The sequence below is a fragment of the Salvia hispanica genome, chromosome 3 (genome assembly GCF_023119035.1).
Source record: "Salvia hispanica cultivar TCC Black 2014 chromosome 3, UniMelb_Shisp_WGS_1.0, whole genome shotgun sequence".
Lineage (NCBI taxonomy): Eukaryota > Viridiplantae > Streptophyta > Magnoliopsida > Lamiales > Lamiaceae > Salvia > Salvia hispanica.
The window spans coordinates 47,042,895-47,060,950 of record NC_062967.1 but is presented as its reverse complement, the minus strand read 5'-3'; the positions used below and the strand labels follow the sequence as shown (position 1 = coordinate 47,060,950).

General features: G+C 35.8%; 4 protein-coding genes and 1 non-coding gene across 7 annotated transcripts; 4 read left to right on the top strand and 1 right to left on the bottom strand.

The window, feature by feature from the left end:
• The first annotated feature begins 341 nt into the window (after positions 1–341).
• Positions 342–3,959, top strand: LOC125212994 (serine/threonine-protein phosphatase 2A activator-like). 3 transcript variants are annotated; one of them, XM_048113319.1, is made up of 4 exons: positions 342–958; positions 1,171–1,666; positions 1,934–1,970; positions 2,809–3,656. In XM_048113319.1, the coding sequence occupies exons 1-4, from the start codon at positions 373–375 to the stop codon at positions 3,001–3,003; spliced, it is 1,314 nt and encodes a 437-aa protein (XP_047969276.1). In that variant the 5' UTR covers positions 342–372; the 3' UTR covers positions 3,004–3,656. The 3 variants fall into 3 exon arrangements, 2 of the variants coding, with proteins under 2 accessions (XP_047969276.1, XP_047969275.1); XR_007174806.1 differs by lacking the exon at positions 2,809–3,656 and adding an exon at positions 3,677–3,959 and having other exon boundaries at positions 355–958; positions 1,934–2,300; XM_048113318.1 differs by lacking the exons at positions 1,934–1,970; positions 2,809–3,656 and adding an exon at positions 3,677–3,959 and having other exon boundaries at positions 355–958.
• A 172-nt stretch (positions 3,960–4,131) lies between these two features.
• Positions 4,132–5,795, bottom strand: LOC125212993 (glyceraldehyde-3-phosphate dehydrogenase A, chloroplastic-like). The gene is made up of 4 exons (XM_048113317.1): positions 5,562–5,795; positions 5,176–5,474; positions 4,852–5,096; positions 4,132–4,780 (listed from the first exon to the last, which is right to left on the bottom strand). Exons 1-4 carry the CDS (start codon positions 5,709–5,711, stop codon positions 4,278–4,280), a joined length of 1,197 nt encoding a protein of 398 aa, XP_047969274.1. The 5' UTR covers positions 5,712–5,795; the 3' UTR covers positions 4,132–4,277.
• Positions 5,796–10,976: 5,181 nt separating this feature from the next.
• Positions 10,977–13,358, top strand: LOC125211467 (transmembrane protein 53-like). Its single transcript, XM_048111273.1, has 5 exons — positions 10,977–11,098; positions 11,189–12,121; positions 12,202–12,307; positions 12,602–12,801; positions 12,940–13,358. The coding sequence occupies exons 2-5, from the start codon at positions 11,358–11,360 to the stop codon at positions 13,211–13,213; spliced, it is 1,344 nt and encodes a 447-aa protein (XP_047967230.1). The 5' UTR covers positions 10,977–11,098; positions 11,189–11,357; the 3' UTR covers positions 13,214–13,358.
• Positions 13,359–15,447: 2,089 nt separating this feature from the next.
• Positions 15,448–16,753, top strand: LOC125215774 (GEM-like protein 4). The gene is made up of 4 exons (XM_048117315.1): positions 15,448–15,667; positions 15,755–15,835; positions 15,934–16,199; positions 16,288–16,753. The coding sequence occupies exons 1-4, from the start codon at positions 15,505–15,507 to the stop codon at positions 16,489–16,491; spliced, it is 714 nt and encodes a 237-aa protein (XP_047973272.1). The 5' UTR covers positions 15,448–15,504; the 3' UTR covers positions 16,492–16,753.
• Positions 16,754–16,863: 110 nt separating this feature from the next.
• Positions 16,864–17,059, top strand: LOC125217280. The gene has a single exon (XR_007175694.1). It is a non-coding gene; the product is annotated as a U2 spliceosomal RNA (small nuclear RNA).
• The last annotated feature ends 997 nt before the right edge of the window (positions 17,060–18,056 follow it).

Here is an 18,056-nt window from a genome sequence, read left to right as displayed (position 1 = left end):
TCAATTTCTTCACAGTGTCAACGCCCGCTGCCTTTCTCCTCCTCGCAGCAACAAGAGTAGATGATTCATGTACACAACTGTTGGAAAGAGCTGGTAAAGCCGAGCCGTCTAGAGAGATGAACGTTATCGAAGAGACGAAGATGACACATGCAATACAGCAATACCAAGTGCATGGATATAATTGCAAGAAACGAATCAAAACTATCCTTGTAAATAAATGGATAATGTAACGATGAAAATAATTATCATGGGAAATACTAATTGGATAAGATGGATGTGATATTTCCTTTGTACTATCAAACTAAACGATATATTTATGGATTGATAAAATATAAAATCCACAATTATGTTGTCACATTCCTAAACACCAAAATGGAAGCACCACCGGAGCACCATGACCAAGGGCCGGAGTCATCAATCTGCCCCACTCCCTCCGACAATTTCGCCTACGTCCCCATCCGGTTCCCCGCCGTGAACCTCCCTCCCTCCCCCACAAACACCAGAGAGACCATCATGCGCACCCCCGTCCCCCGCGCCGACAAGGTGGACCCCCTCACTCTCCCCCACCAATTCACCGCCCCTTCTAAGCGAATCCGCTCCCCCGACGACCTCGCCACCTTCCACTCCTCCCCCTCCTTCCGCAACTTCCTCGGCTTCCTCGTCTCCCTCTCTGAATCCACCAAATCGCGCAAGCTCTCCGATCCCTGCCACGTCTCCCCCGTCCTCGAAACCCTAGCCTCGATTCTCCAGAAACTAACTGACTTCGTCCACGAAATCCCTCCGGCGCCGCAGACCGCGCGATACGGCAACGTCTCGTATCGCCTGTGGCACGAGCGGATGAGCGGCGAGGCAGAGGCCTTTATGCTCATGTTTCTGCCTCCTCAACTTCGCGAAGCTGCTACGGAAATTGTGCCGTATTTTACCGATGGATTTGGCAATGCTTCACGAATTGATTATGGTAGGAGATGCGTTTCTGCTATAACTTGAATTTTGTGGATTGCTACTTGTTTAGTTGATTTGATTGATGCCATTATTCATCTTAATTTGATTGCTACTTGTTTACTAACTGATGAATTGATCTGTTTAGTTGTTGATTTTAGTAGATTCTGTGTTAGCATCTAGTATCTGTTGGAAAGCTAAAACTGATGTGAGGATCTTCTAATTCTATAGGAACTGGCCATGAGACAAATTTTGCAGCATGGTTGTATTGCTTAGCAAAACTAGGTGTTGTGAGGGAAGAGGATTATCAGGCCTTGGTGTCAAGAGTGTTCTTCAAATACGTGGAGTTAATGAGAAAATTACAAATCACGTATAGCTTAGAGCCGGCGGGATCTCATGGTGTGTGGGGACTTGATGATTACCATTTCTTGCCATACATATTTGGGTCATCACAGCTGATAGATCACAAGCATATGAAGCCAAAGTCCATTCACAATGATGATATATTAGAGAATTTCTGTAACGAGTACTTGTATCTCTCCTGTGTTGTTTTTGTGAAGAAGGTGAAGAAGGGTATGTTTGCTGAACATTCACCTATGTTGGATGACATTAGTGGTGTTCCTAATTGGAAGAAGGTCAACAGTGGGCTGCTAAAGATGTATAAAGTAGAAGTTATGGAGAAGGTTCCTATTATGCAACATTTTCTCTTTGGCTCAATAATCAAATGGTATGTAGTGTTTAACTTCTTTTACAGTTTGATATATTGGAGTAGTACTTTGGATTACATTTGTGTTCATTTGTTCTCATCTTGTTTACTCTTTCATTAGCTCTTATTTAGAAATCTGTCCATTTTTAAAGCTAAGATTTAGAATATCTAATAATTCTATTGAATATCACAAGAAATGCTAGAAGTTATATCACCTAATATATGTTTCAGAATATTTTCGTGTGATTGGTAAATTCACTAAGTTGATGAATTATGTATGCAATGCAGGGTGAATAGTTTATTCCTATATACAACCTCATTCCAGGTTGTGTTCTAAACTACTTATTCAGATGACTTTTATACCTATTTACACTAAAGGAAAATTATTTGCATCAAGTTTCACCTTACATCAGCTTAAAGGCACAAAGGCTCCTGGAGCCTCAGGTGCTATGTTCAGAATGCACTTTAAAGTAGAAAAAAACACTATTCTAGAATATTTAGCTACAATTTGGTCTATATCAAGAAAAAATAACTATTCTAGAAATTTTGGCTACAGTTTGGTCTATATCAAACCAAAAGATTCAAGCATTGCTACAGTTTAGGCACACCTACAAGTGCAAATTACCCCTAGCTGCTACTCCTGAGTGCTCAAAAGGTATCCCGACTTCAGAGGCATTGCTTAAACTCGAACTTGTGATTTTAATTATGGCATAGCCACTCACCAACTTGGCCAGCCCACAGGGGCAATAAATTAGAGAATATTGTAAATCCTATTTTAGGATGATTGATTTGGATGCTGAAGATCTACTTCACGGGGTTCTGGAATTGCTTTTGGGGATTGAAAATATATTTGTGGATGATTATGGCTGATTTAATAGTACATGTGAAGGGATTTAAAGATCTGTGGTAGGAACTTTTTCTGACTGATGTGATAAATAAGGATTATAAGCAGAGAAAACAACTCCTAAAGCTATATTTTTAGTGCTAATTATGACTAGTTTGATAAATTATGAGAGTATTAGGCATAATTTTCTTTAGGGTTCATGTAAATTTCCTTTATTTGTTGCACATAATAAAGCGTATGTAAGCTTGTATCTCAATGAAGAAAGTTGAGAAATGAAGGAAAAAGTGCATACCTAGACTGAAAAGATCCTGCACCTTAGATGTGCAGCCCACTTGCTTCTCAAGGCATAAGGATTTGCGCCTGGACTCCTTTGTGCCCCGGGCTCACGTATCACACTACGTTTATTATTCATTTCATTACCAGCCAAGCAAGTGGCAATGTCTATACAGCCTTGATGGGAGTGAATTTATGGTTAGTTTCGGGAATATTAGCTTTAGAGTGGTTGAGAACTTGAGGATTAAGAACAAGGGGAGATTTATCTTGTGTTGGTCCATGTGTATCTAGAGTCAAGTTGTGTAATTGGAAATTCATGCCTGTTTCTGTAACAGTGACTCTATTATTTTGTGCATCTGTAAAGTATTCGGCGATATAAAATAGATCCTCTATTACGTTCTCTTGTTGGAACCATTCAGCCGGGGTTTTATTATATCTGTCCTTAACAATTGGTTTAGCTGCAAGCCAAAAGAGGTTACTGTACATTTTATGGCGGATGAAAAATGAGATTGTTCAAGTGTAAGGAATGAACATAATATTAATGGTGACATTCTGCATGGGGGAAAGGAATTTTTTCCTGTGATCTGAAAGGAAAATGTAATTGCTGAATGCGTATTTGTGCTGCGTGGTTTTCTCGTCTTTGAACCACAATCATATGAATATTCCGCCAAAGGAAAATTTATCCCTGCAAATCATACAATTCCACCATCTATAATTTGCATATCTATGAACAGTACTAATTCCCATTGGTATGTTTTCTTATAGTATTTAAAGTTCTTGTGCACATTTCGTTATTTTCATATAAATATCCTGCTTATCTGATCTTAATTAGCTGAAGACAACATTTGACTCGATGGCATTTTCATTATTCAAACAATTAGCATTGTTGCTTCACTCGCGTTCTCATTTTGCAGGCCGGAGTGAGATGCAATGAGCAGATTGTTTCTGAGTTAAGTTCTTGAGGGGCCTTATCTGATGCATACAGAGTCCAATTCAGTCTGCTGTTATTGCATTTTTGTGGATATAATGTGCCCCTGTTGAAACTATTGCCTTTGGTAACAACGGTAAGTTGTATATGCCTACTCTGTATTTTTGTAGATATTAGGAGTATTATATTTATTGTTATTTTTATTTTCATGCGGTTAACGTTTCCTGAATCATACTGACCATATGTTGAAATAAGATTTTAGTCGTATATGTGATTGTTCGAAGATGAAACACAAATTGTGATTGATCTGATCTGAAAAGTTTTAATTGTATTACAAGAAAACAGCTGATAAAATTGCAATGAAAACAGCAGATATTCAAAACAAATTAGTACATAAAACAGAATGAATCATTCATGGAGTGGAAGTGAAGAGACGTAACATATGCAAATAAATGTTGATCTTTATAAGAAAAGTGGAAGTATGTAACATATAGTAATAAGCAGGATGGAAAATTGTTTGCTTCAGCAATACAAATTCGAAATGAGACAAGAGTAGTCTACAAACAATAGAGAAAGAATCCCTCTCATCATTTCCAGTTGTTAGCAACAATATCAGCAAGATCCACCACCCTCTGTGAGTATCCCCACTCATTGTCATACCAAGCAATCACCTTCACCATGTCATCTCCCATCACCATGGTGAGCGATGAATCCACAGTGGAGGAGACATCACTGCAGCGGAAGTCGACTGAGACGAGAGGTTCATCGCACACGGACAGGATGCCGCTGAGCTCATTGCTGGCGGACGCCCTGAAAGCCTCGTTCACTTCCTCAGCAAAGGTCTTCTTCTCGACCTGCACCACGAGGTCCACCACAGACACATTGGGTGTTGGGACACGAAGAGCAATGCCATTGAGCTTGCCCTTGAGCTGGGGGAGCACAAGCGCCACGGCCTTAGCTGCCCCCGTGGAAGTAGGCACAATGTTGAGCGCTGCCGCTCTGGCACGCCTCAAATCACGGTGGCTAGCGTCCAGCAGCCTCTGGTCTCCGGTGTAGGAGTGGGTGGTGGTCATAGTTCCCTTGATGATCCCTACATTTAGGATTTTAGATCAGGTCGATATGTTGGAGGATTAATGTAGTTTGAATGAAACAAGATCTCACCGAACTTGCTGTCAAGGACTTTGACAAATGGGGCGAGGCAGTTGGTGGTGCAGGAGGCGTTGCTGATGATGGTGTCGCTGTGGCTGTAGCCGTCAGCGTTGACACCAACGACGTAGGTGGGGATGTCTCCCTTGCCGGGGGCAGTGATGAGCACCTTCTTCGCGCCGGCCTGGATGTGCTTCCCGGCGCCGTCTCTGTCGACGAACACTCCAGTTCCCTCGATCACAAGATCAATGCCCAACTCCCTAATGCAACAGACAGAGGAGACTTAAACACAATTGCAAAAATACTAATCAGCTCAAAGGAGTTGGAGCAGTTACCCACCCCCAAGGGAGGTTGGAAGGGTTGCGGTCGGAGACGACTTTGATGACCTTGCCATCAACAGAGATTCCATCAGTGCCAACAGGCTTGACGTCGGCGTCAAAGATGCCGAGGGTGGAGTCGTATTTGAGGAGGTGGGAGGCCTGTTTAACACCGCCGGTGTCGTTGATGGCAATGACGTCGAGAGGGGAGTCTTTCCGTCCATGCCAGCATCTCAGGAAGTTCCTTCCGATCCTTCCGAAGCCGTTGATGGCCACTTTCAGCTTGGCCTCAACCACTCCCCTCCTGTTGCCTCCACCAACCTTTTTTTTTAACACAAACATATGAATATCATCATTTTCTTTCAATGCATTGATATAGATAAGTTAGTTAAGATTAGGATAACTGACAGCGGAGGTTTGGAAGGCGATGACGGAGACGAAGTCCTCGTTGGTCCTCTTGGCGAAGGGGAGAGCAGCGGAGGAGGTGCGGAGGCCGGAGAACTCGGAGAAGCCCTTGCTGCAGCCAACCTGCAGAGATGAAAGAGCAGCAGAAGCCATGATGTGGAATTGATGGTAACAATGCAACAGGGGAATCAGATGAGGTGGAAGATTAAGTAGTGATGAGATATGGTAAGTTTATGGAGAAAGAGAGTGGATCAGATTTTTGATAGCCTCTCGCCTCATTGTATGGCTGAGCTTTTCGATTGTCTTACTGTTTCATGTCTATGTGTGACTTAGATCTCTTTTTTCTTTTCTTTTTTTTAGTTTTTGTTTGTTTTTGGTTTTCTTTTCTTTTTCTCCTTTGTCTTCTCCTATAGCCCAAATAAAATGAATCACCTGAGGTATATTTTGGCAGGTTTGGATGCACCATGCATTAAAATCTTAATTGATAGTATAATTTATAATTGAGGATTTATAAGGTACAAATGGATTTACTTAACGCGAGTATTTGCATGTGAATGAGCTCAATTAGAATGCACCATTCTAATTAAACTATGAATAAATAAGTTCTAACATAAGAATGATGAATCAAAGATTATACAGGGCAATATTCATGTTGCAAAATTAAAATTATGTATCAGTACAAATAATACTCTCTCCATCCGATAATAAACAACCCATCCTTTTTATCGGCTCATGTTTTAATAAATTACTTGATTCTGTAAAAAAAAGTGGATAAAAAAGTTTGTAGAATTTGAATCTTATTTTTACATGTTTGTTTTATAGCAAATGTGAGGTGACTTTGCAAATATACAGTAAACTAAAATAAGATATTTATTGATAGACAAAAAAAAGTAGTAGTAAAAAATAAAATTGGACATTTTGTTGTGGTGAGAGAGAGAATGGTAGTACTCTCTTTCACCGTAGAATCGGATTGATGCGATTGACGTTTACGATTCGAAATTCTGGCTGAGGTTTACGATTCATAATTGGGCTTTATAAAGCTGCAAAATTGGGCCAAGCCTCGTTGTTGATATATCCTGGGGGAGCAAATTATTTACATAAAGGTGCAAGCCCATCAAACTAGAGTACAATTATTCTACTATTAGGCTTTATTTTACTAAGTATTTGCTAAAAGTAAAAGAATATGAACTTTATTTGACTTTATACAAACTTCAGTAGAATCTCATTCGATCAAACAAAAAAATTGGATTTTCTTGTGTCAAATAAAAAATTCATGCCACTCGATAGTGTAATTACCATTCCGACAATTTGTATTGTCAGCATTAGATTCTTTTCCAATTAGAGCATCTCTAAGGGAAAGGATAAATAGAGATAAAGAAAAATAACTATTACCATATTTACCTCTTCTTGATAAAATATTATGCTCCACTGGAAGATATATTTGGGGAGGTATTATACATTCTTTCATTTTGAGAATGTATCTTTACCTCTTCTTGAAAGAAAAAGTAAAAAGTTAGTTATTTTTATTTATCTTCTAAATTTAGCTTCTTCTTTTGAAGTACATTACTTTGTAAGAAGGTATAATTACCTTTTTGAGAAGATAAATATACCTTCTCAACTTACCTTTTCCTCTCGAAGATGCTCTTAGGTCAATCCGGTTCATTTAGAAGGAATTTTGTTTCATCGAATCTATCTAATTCGATTCTATTAAAGTTATATAAATGATGTGGTACGTGTCACATCATTATTTATGTTTATATGTTACCATCAATCTTATTTTTTCAAAATGAAAAATTTGAAGATCCGCTTGAAAAATGATAAGGACAAGGGAAAGACTGAAATGGCTTCAATTTGTCAATTAAATGATTAAGTCAATTTGATAGGCTTTTTCCATTATGAGTGAAAATAAGACCCCTTATTAGTCAGGTGAAGTATTAAAAATCAGTTACTGATTTTTTATTTTTATAATCAAAATTTGATTTTTGATGTCGAAAATTTTGTTCTATCTTGTCATTCTTTATTACATAATTTTCATTTATAGAGCTAATGATTTTACCTCAATAACTTTAAATTTTTGTCTATAAGAATGGATATATGTTGTTGAAGGCGAGTCGTAATTTCCAAGCTACGTATTTTGACGTCACATTTGAGCAGGAAAATGAGAGTTTCAACAGCGATGATATTTATGGCGCGATGTTAAAATTACTTTTGCGAGACAATAAAGAATATAACGTCAGAGGAACAATGAAGACAAAGTTAATTGGATGTATTGTTACCAAATTTTGAAATATATATTTAGTGCATAATTTGCAATGAAGGTTATTTTACTTACATGCCAATAGCCTATTTTAGAACATACTTTGATATGGATCTTGTCGATTTACAATTTGTATCAATAAACGTATCAAACAATTTTCTGAATTCTGTTTTGCAATGAAGATTATTGCCACGTCTGCAAGAAATAATTTGCTTGGGAAACTTTATTAGTGTTCGAATTCTGATGACATTTATTTAAATTTAGAATTGACGATATGTGCATGATACGAGTGTTGGTAGATGTATATAGTTTTGTTAAAATTCATAATTTTTGTCGATGTTTTGATTTTGATGTTGTTGTTTTGTTTTGAGTTTTGAGGAAAGTAATTCGCAATAATATAAACATCAAATAATAGGAGTAGTAGTTTTTAGAGATTTATGTTGAGGGTTTGGTTTGTGTGAGAATGTAACGTTTCTACGAAGGTATTATTATTATTGTTATTATTAATTTCCACGTAACTTTAATAACAAATTTTTAAAACATAGGATGCTTTTTTTGGATTTTCTTGTCGCTAAAATAGATTAAAATAAAGAAACGGTGAAAGTTTTCTTATATATGTACTCTTTCATTGTAGTAATTACAATTTACACACATAATGTATCTTTATTTTTCTATTACGCCATAATTTAGCATGCCATGCAACACTTCTTTTAATGACAAAAATTGCACTCCGCTACATTTTTTATTGACTTTCGATGGGTTATCCACTAAAACATTATTGTTCCACTCGTGGATGCCTTTCTTATTGATAATATGGTATTATAAGTAAATTCGAAAAGTATATTTCGATCTCTAAATCTTAGTATAATATTGTTCATTAATTTATGTGGCAATTCATGCGATCGATAATAACTCCAAAGGTGTTATGGACAGATAAGACAACACGTCCTTCTCATATCGAATATCCACATTATATTCTTCAATAAAATTCTTATTCCCGTATTCTATTTTCCAGAATTTTCCATCATTTTTGGATGCTAAAAATGTATATTTTCGATAGTGGGAGGTTCTCGACCATAAACTAATTCTGGTATATATAGTAGTACTATTAATAATCTCAATTGCTTAAGACCAAATAAATTGAAATGTAAGTTAAAATTACATACTTTATTTGTATTCTTACCGAAGATTTTAAATAAATGAAGTGACGCAGTATGTTTTTATATGGAAAACTGATTGCCTCTAAAATCATGAAAAATGTAGTAATTTTCTTTATGTATTTGTCTAACACCTTTCGGATTTTAATTGTCTAACACATATCACGAAATTTCAATCGTCAAATAAAATTAGGGTTTAGGGTAGGGTCAAAACGAAGTCACATTTGCCTTAATAAAAAATCACGTTAAAACATTGTAATTTTTCATTTTGAATTAAAAACGGATAAAGACAAACCAAAAACTTTACCAACATTTGTGATTTACAAATAATTAAGTCTTTTCATATTGTTCCATCCCAAACTCTACACTGCTACTAAATTACATAATTTGATTTAGTAACAGTATAGAGTTTGGGGTGAGACAATATGAAAATACTTAATTATTAATAATAATAATCGTTATTAGTATACTAATATCTGATTATTATTACTAATATTTAGGTATGCCCACTAATAGATTTTATTCGAATCCAAGTATGAGATATATACTCATTAATTTATTTGTTTAAGTTTATAAAAATACCCAAATTATCCAAAAAGACATAACGCATGTTTTTAAATTACCCGATATCGTAAAGAATGTGTGATTCAATTAAAATTTGGAGGTCAAACCACTCCTAAATGGCTAAATCAAATTGCAACACAAAGAATGTGTGATTTCATCCCGATGAGATCGATATCGTAAATTGTAACACAAATATTGAAATTATTTAATAATATTAATGACGAAAGTGTATGAACATATATTATGGCGGAAGAGATCACCTCATACATTGCATAATACATTTTATAATACACTACTAAATATTTGACAAGCGTATCCCATTTTATGATAAAAAAATTATTTCTAAAAATTATTTTCTCAACTTTCTCACTACTATATCTAATCAAAATAGTTTTGTTATTTCATTCACTTTTGCTTATTATATTTAATCAAGAAGTTACGTAATTGGTGTTAAAAATATTTAATAAGTCAAATTTTATTTACTTCAAAATATTTATATAAAAAGATTAAATTTTCATGGATTCCAAAAATTTTAAAAATTTTCTTTTTATTTCTTTCTAATTTATTTGAGATTATTTAATTATTAATATCCATAAAAGATGCCGATCTTATAAAAAAATATAATTAACTAGAATTTGACCAAATTTCATGTTTTATATAGCTATTATTAAAATAATATACTCTAATAAATAATTTCAAAATTTTAATTAATTAAATTTTTTTTTACATAATTAGTTGATTATATTATAATGAGACCGAATTTTTAAAAAAGTATAGTCAACTTTATGTCTACTTTTTTTAACTTATTAAAATTTTGCAATTATTTTTATTGAATATATATAATAAAATTTTATATTATTTTTTATTTTATTTTATATTGAGCTAGTAGCTATACAAAACATAAAATTTGGTCAAGCTTTAGTTATTACAATTTTATATAAGAGTGACGTTCTTTTAGTGATATTAAAAAGTATACATCATAATATAATAAAAAGAAATAAAAAGGGAAATTTTTGTTATTTATATATTTTAAAAATAAAATTTGACCGTGATATTTTTTTAACAAGAATTTAATAAAACTATTTTGATTAGATATAGTAGTGAGAAAGCTAATGAAATAGTGTCTAGAAATAACTTTTTTACCATAAAATAGGATACACTTGTTAAATATTTACTAGTGTATTATATAATGTATTATGAAATGTATAAGGTGATCCCTTCCGATATTATGGGGGAATGGAATTTGCCCACAACCTTGACGTGGCGTGCAACTGCACCACACCTTATATTCACATAATTTTGGAAACCTTAAAAAGGGGAAAAGGATATAACTTTCGTTTACAAACCTTAAAAAATGGAAAGAGAATTAATTACGTTTATTGCCTAAATTTGCGTATATAAACGTGTGAAATTCGGTTTAAATAGCCTTGTTTCACAACGCGTTGAAGAACATTACAAATTTTGACTCTGCGCATTCTACTCTCCTTTGGGCTGTCATTCAAATTGACAGCCCGTCGTTAAAATTTCTCCGATCCCATAACAAAACCCTCTATCAAATTCAGGTAATTCATCTCACCCTCTTCAGATTTCGCCAATCCAATCGCTGTTTTCTGCTGCATTTGGGACTCTATTTGATTATTGATCTTGCGCAGGTTGTTGTTCCCTGCTTAATTGGAGGCGGGGTTGTTCAATTTGATCTATTCTTTTCAAACACATTTTGATTTTGTTACCATCAACTTGTAATTTCTCTAGGGTTGTAAACGTAAAGATTAAATTTTTCCCCATTCTTTTGTGAAATTGGCATGATTAATTTGTGAGAAGATGATGGGTTCGTTGTCCGGAATCTTGCAAAGGCCGGTTCTTGCGGCGTCTGCCTTAGCTATAGCCTCTGTCTCAGCCGATTGCTATGACAAATTGTGGCCGTCTAAATCATCAGACGCTTGTTCTTCCTTAGAACAATCGAGCCCTTCATGTTCTTCTACTTCCCTTCCATTAGAAGAACTAAATTCATTGTGGGTGTCGAAAATTTCGGTTTCTAGGTTATCCCAATTGTCGTTTGTGGCTGGGATTCGAGTCCCTGTGCCTAATGTGCACATACCTATCCCCTCTAGCAATGTTAATTCTAATTCTAATGCTAATTATTCTTTTGTGGCATCGTCGCCAACCTTATTAAATTCATATCGGTCAGCCGATTTGGCAAATTCCGCCAAGCCGGCTGCCTATACGTATAGTGCCCCAGCACTGCCATCGGACGTTTTATATAGATGGCATTTGCCTGATCCTAGGGCAATTGATGTATCTGGAGAGTCGGATTGTTCGTCTGCAAAGTCTAGGACTGTAGTGGTGTTGCTAGGATGGTTAGGTGCAAAGCAGAAGCACCTTAAGATATATGCGGATTGGTATACTATGAGAGGGTTTCATGCCATTACGTTTACGTTCCCAATGTCGGAGGTGCTTAGGTATCAAGTAGGGGGGAAGGTTGAGCACGATGTGGAGTTGCTGGTGGACCATCTTGCTGATTGGTTGGAAGAGGAGCATGGCAAGAATTTGGTCTTTCATACGTTTAGTAACACAGGATGGCTCACGTAAGTAGGCTGTGGATGTGTGATTTGATATAAAGTGATTGGTGAGAAACATATTGATGTATCTTGTCCTCTTCTTGTAGGTATGGTGTTATTTTGGAGAAGTTTCAGAAAAAGGATGTAGATCTAGCGGATAAGATTAGAGGTTGTGTTGTAGATTCTGCTCCTGTTGCGGTCCCCGATCCACAGGTACAATTGCTTGTCTAATTGAATGAATTGAAGACACATTGATGCCATTTTCCGGACATATGTTGATATTTCATTGGGTTTTTCTTGTCACCTCTGTTTTGTGGAAATATATATATATTGTTGATCTTTGTTCAATAATAATAACCAATTTATTGCCAGGCAGCAAAGAAAATGGACTATTAGAATGCATTTTTTTCGTACAAGTGATTGCTTTAGTTTCTTGAGTTTCGATGTTTGATTGGATGTAGCTCATATTATATTTCCTCCATTGACATGCCTTGTATATATTTGTAGGTTTTTGCCTCTGGCTTTTCTGCTGCTTTTCTGAAGAAGAATAGTGTTGCAACCAAGGGTTCCGGTACTGAGCCGAAGACAGGGGTAACGATTGGAAACAGAACCACCATCGAGGTCAAACCAGGCATGGCTGAGGCAGCTCTGCTTCTCCTTCTCGAGAAGGTCTTTGGAGTAGTTCTAAATCATCCTTCCATAAACAGGTATTGCTAATTAATTTCATTTCATCTCGATTCGTGTATTATATATTCCGTTGCTTGCTTCATTTGCATACACAATGCTCGGCTTGTTCATCTAGTGACAGCGTTTTGAGTTGTTATGCTGTTTTTTTGAAATCACAGGAGGCTTTCCGATGTGATGAGGTTGCTAACATCGGAGCAACCAAGGTGTCCGCAGCTATACATCTACAGTTCCGCTGACAAGGTGATCCCAGCAGGGTCTGTGGAGTCCTTCATCGAGAAGCAACGGAGAAATGGGCGCGAGGTCAGAGCGTGTAACTTCATCTCGACGCCCCATGTGGATCATTTCCGGAATCAACCAGAACTCTATTCTTCTCAGCTCACTCAATTTATGGAGGATTGTGTGCTGAGGAGCTGCAAACCTTCTTCTTCTTAAATAGGCTTTTTGATTAATTTTTTACATTCTTTTAAACGTTGAAAATCAATCCATTCATTATACCAATTGTATGTATACATTTTATTCTTGTACGAGACGGTAGTTAACAGATGTTCATTGAAAGCACGGAAAGTGTTTATCATAATTTTGTTTTTGTAGTATGTTTTTTTTTTCTTTTTAAGTATTAGTTATTTAGCCAACCTCAAAAAAAATAGGATGGAATAAAATAATTGAACTCGATCTTATATCAGACACCTTGCTTATAAATATTATGCAATGAACTTATTTTGTATCTTATGTTCAGAACAATCCGATTGGAGTTCACTACACATTCAAAACTCCTTATGTACATATTGCAACCTAGTAGTACTTGATTTGGGACAAGGCCAGCATGATAACATGTCTTCTAACATAAATTATGACATAGGCTCGACCACTTGGGTGAATTTGAAGAATACATGAGCCTACATTATAGAGGACACACGCATTGTATTCTTGAGGTTGGTCCAAGTGGTCGATTAGGCCTACATTAAAGGCATGCCTTTACACGGGCCTTGTCCAATCAGATCCCATCCTGGTATGTAAGAAGATGCTCATTGACCCCATCCAGGTAAGTATGAAATAAGATGGTCCCTGAAATCTCTCTCTATGATTAATATGCAAACGGAAGGAAATAGACAAACATGGAACTAGACCATTTAGAAAGGCCCTACAACGTCTAAATTAATCCATCACTTTACTTTCTGTCGGATTGTTTGAGGCTCCACTCGTTATCGATTCATCAAATACACTTGAAATGAATTGGTGCAATAATCTTAGCTAGGTTAACAATCTATTCGTAGGCAAAGGGAAAAGGGAAATGGGTTGTTCTTGAATTGGATGGATGAGTCAGCTTTGTGTCATCAAATACGAAAAGTGAAGATAAGATATAGTAGTATGAATTTCTAAACAATCTTTTTAATCAGAAAGTAGGTGCTTTGCTTTGCTTTTTATACTTTTCTCTGTAGTTATACAACTGCAAAAACTACAATTCAATAAGGACATGCAGTACTATGATCACAAGTTTAATTTGCTTATATAATGTAATAGGTGATAAAATTGGTTTTGAAAAAATTATGTTCCATAGTTGGCATTGTTCACGTTAAATATTTTTAAAAAACAACATAAATAATACATGTTAAAGGATAACTTGATTTTGATTTTTAATTAATATCTATATAGTCAAATTTTGATTTTGACAAATGGAAGTTGGGCACCATGTATAAAGAAACTTTACATAAATATTTTTTTAAAGTTGATGAGTTGCACGTGGAGAGATGATCTACTAAACATTTTATTTTTCCTACCCGGCTAAGCAATACTCTATCAAGTATAGTATTTATAATAGTATTTATAATAGTAGGCATAATACACGTTAAAATTTTTGAATGATATATATACATAGTAAAATAGATATAGATATAAATATGACAGTAAGGTTAAAGGCAAATTTTGTACCAATTCTGACCTTTGGCAAATGTAGGAGTTAGAAGTGATGACGTGGTGGATGCATGCCAACTCAGGAAAGTTGTCTTTCCACATCTTCATGTATAAACCCAATCTCCTAAATTCAATTGGCATATCTTAATATGGTCTACTTCCTTTACCTACGTCACCCATTATGTAACCCCACTTTATATTAGACTGTTTTATGAAATGGTATTTTTTTAATAATTGTGGATATTATTTCTGCAATCTATAGGGTGGCTTACAATTCTTCTTTTACTGCTATGGAGTACTATATATAGCTTCTCGTCAAATATACATGCCATTAGATTTGAATAATTTTCCATTAAAAAAGTGAAATTCTAACTACACTTCATGAAAAATTATGCAAATGTCATTTGAAGTCAACAAATAAAGTTTGTATGATGCATGTGATTTGGGACTAATCTAGTCAATTCAGATAGAGTAGGGTATTTTCAACATGTTCTTGGCAAAAATGTGTAAAAATAACTTTCCACCTATGTACTAAGTATTGCAACATGGGCAGCACACCATCAACCAACAAAAAAAGAAATCAAGATAGGGAGAATGTTCAAAAGATTGTTTGGAGATTTAAGGAGTATATTATATCATACCTTTGCTTTTGTATTTGGTGACACAAAGCTGACTCATGTGTCCAACACAACCCTCCTTCATTCACCTATAAATAAGCTATTATGCCTCAGAAGTTTGCATCACACCTCATTTTTCAATACTTCATATCAACTCATCACATTTCACTAATTAAGCAAAAACAAGAAAGGAGAATGGAGCTACAACTACAACACTACCAATCAAGAAGTGGGAAGCAAAATGTGTATGGAGTTAAATTCAACTCAAAAGATTATAGATATTCATCTAAAACATATTTGCCTGATCCCACTGCTCACCAATATCAAATCCTTCCTTCTCCTACCAAAATCAGACACAGTATGCATTCTAATTTCTTCATAATCCCTATTTCAAATTTTTTACTATTTTGAAAGTCTTGTTAATGGGTTTATGGTTTTGGTGCAGGTAGAATCAATTCAGCCATCACCAAAGCTGTCAAACTCAGAGAAAGCCTACACATTTTTGCACAAGGCATCCGAGAGCATGGTAATTACATACAAAAATTAGTACTAAAAGAGAATACACAAAAAGTGTGTTGATAAAATTTTCTGATCCAAAAATGTTTTCATTATACTACCCCACAGTGAAAATAGGACCAAAGTTTAGCGAGACGGTGAAAGGAAAGCTGAGACTAGGGGCAAGAATCCTTGAGGTTGGAGGGGTTGAAAAAGTGTTCATGAAGAATTTTGAGGTTGTGGATGGTGAGAAACTGTTTACTGCTTCTCAATGCTACTTATCGACCACGTCTGGACCCATAGCCGGACTACTCTTTGTATCGAGCGAAAGAGTTGCTTTCTGCAGCGACCGATCCATCAAATTATCTTCTCCTAACATAAAACTACACTACAAGGTACTACCATATTTTCACTTGAATCCTATGGTTTGGTTTTGGTTAATTTGAGATGGAGATTTGATATAGTATAATGATGCATGTGTAGGTAATGATCCCTTTGAGGAAAATAAAGAGAGCAGTTGAGAGTGAGAATGTGAAGAAACCGCGACAAAAATATGTTGAGATAGTGACGGAGGACAACTTCGACTTCTGGTTCATGGGATTTTTCAACCATCAAAGAACGTTGAGACATTTGCAGCAGGCAATCCATCAAGCCAGGAGAGACTTTTGGGCAACAGAGATAGTATAAGAGTGTCGTTCGTTATTGTCGGGTTTTCGTCATTTTATTTCAATTTTCTCCTTAGTACTAGGATGTACAAAAGTAGGTTGGTGTATAGTGTGATGAATTTGTGACTAGAGCTCTTTTTAGTCTCATCCTTTGAGACTCCAAAAATGGAGAGGCAAAGGTAGAAGAAATTTGATCATGAATCACTCCTTTGTGCAATATGGTTGAACAATTAATGTTACTACTATAATATCATGAGATCTACCTAATGAATTTGTTTATGGGATGAGATATTTAGCAAATAGAAAACTCGCTTACGCCCTCCCATATCGGAGACTAAAGATGGATTTGATAGACAAATTCCAATAAAACAGGCATGATTTGATGAATTAAAGCATACCTTTCTCGGCCTTTTGGCTAAGATCAAGTGTAGTATCTGTTCTTATCAGTTTAATATCTGACATGTGAGTCATTGACTCACACGATATTAAATTTATTTTTTGAGGGGAAGAGCCCATCATGGTAGCTTTCTGCCTGGGCTTTCGAGTGTCGCCTTGGCGTTGCACTACTGCCATGGTTTGGCGCACCCCACCCAATTCTTAGTTTAAATTTTGTTTTTCTCTGCTCAGTTAGTACTTAAATAAATGTTTTGGATGGAAGAAACGACGTGGCAATGAATGTTTTCTCTGCGCACCCCACCCAATTCATTCGCCATTCCTTTTTCGACATTCTCCTTCCGAACAGATCCTCCTCCCTGTGCCACAGCTTTAGCACTTAAAAGGAGGAAGTTCCCGGGGCTGCAAGAGAGCTCCGCCAACGGATGGCTCCTAATTGCCGCCGTACAGTGCTGCTCTTTGTCCACCACGTGAGCGTCTTTACCTTCCTCCATTGATGTAATTTTCCACAAAGATGGAGTGGCGGCAGGTTAGAACTTTAGCAAGGAGACGGCTGATGGATCGGAGATGTTTGCATCTCTGGCGCTGTCTCGACGACGGTGGCGGCGGTATAGCCTTCGTGAAGAGCTCGACAAGAAAGAGCATGAAGAGTGTGGTCCACAAAAGATGCTTACGTGGAATTAAAATTTATTATTTTATTAGTTAATACACAAATGTTGGTGTAATTTTGATTGCCACGTGAGCTTTAATTTGCCATATGTGTTTTGATTTGGGATATTGGGGAAAAATAAAAAATATCAAAAGTTCATGTATTTATATTCAAATTTTAAAGTTTTGGGGAAAAACCAAAAAAAGCTCAAAGTTCATGTATTTATAGGCAAATAACCCTATATTTTTTAATAAGTACTCTCTCTGTTCTATAATAGTGGAACCATTTTTCTATAAGTCCATAACACAATTTTTTTTTAAGTAGTGTGCCGGAAAGAAACGTCTCCACTAATATGGAACGGAGGACGTACAATTTCATTAAGACGTTAATTTGTGTTTCTAAATATATCATCAACACTTAAAAAAACGTCTATGTTATTGGTGTCACAGCTAAAATTAGAGGACGCAAATGATAAACTTAATTTTTCATTAATTTAAGAACATTTTAGCGTCCTAAAATAATCTTATTTAAAATTTTCCAACTCT

Bases quoted from the DNA above. Each gene is read 5' to 3' on its own strand.
- LOC125212994 (XM_048113319.1), top strand. From the start codon at position 373: ATGGAAGCACCACCGGAGCACCATGACCAAGGGCCGGAGTCATCAATC. The intron at 959-1,170 runs GTAGGAGATGCG...CTAATTCTATAG, and splicing joins TGCTTCACGAATTGATTATG to GAACTGGCCATGAGACAAAT. The intron at 1,667-1,933 runs GTATGTAGTGTT...TATGCAATGCAG, and splicing joins TTTGGCTCAATAATCAAATG to GGTGAATAGTTTATTCCTAT.
- LOC125211467 (XM_048111273.1), top strand. From the start codon at position 11,358: ATGATGGGTTCGTTGTCCGGAATCTTGCAAAGGCCGGTTCTTGCGGCG. The intron at 12,122-12,201 runs GTAAGTAGGCTG...CTCTTCTTGTAG, and splicing joins AGTAACACAGGATGGCTCAC to GTATGGTGTTATTTTGGAGA. The intron at 12,308-12,601 runs GTACAATTGCTT...ATATATTTGTAG, and splicing joins TTGCGGTCCCCGATCCACAG to GTTTTTGCCTCTGGCTTTTC.
- LOC125215774 (XM_048117315.1), top strand. From the start codon at position 15,505: ATGGAGCTACAACTACAACACTACCAATCAAGAAGTGGGAAGCAAAAT. The intron at 15,836-15,933 runs GTAATTACATAC...ACTACCCCACAG, and splicing joins ACAAGGCATCCGAGAGCATG to TGAAAATAGGACCAAAGTTT. The intron at 16,200-16,287 runs GTACTACCATAT...ATGCATGTGTAG, and splicing joins ACATAAAACTACACTACAAG to GTAATGATCCCTTTGAGGAA.
- LOC125212993 (XM_048113317.1), bottom strand. From the start codon at position 5,711: ATGGCTTCTGCTGCTCTTTCATCTCTGCAGGTTGGCTGCAGCAAGGGC. The intron at 5,097-5,175 runs GTGGGTAACTGC...CTGTTGCATTAG, and splicing joins CCTTCCAACCTCCCTTGGGG to GGAGTTGGGCATTGATCTTG. The intron at 4,781-4,851 runs GTGAGATCTTGT...TCCTAAATGTAG, and splicing joins AGTCCTTGACAGCAAGTTCG to GGATCATCAAGGGAACTATG.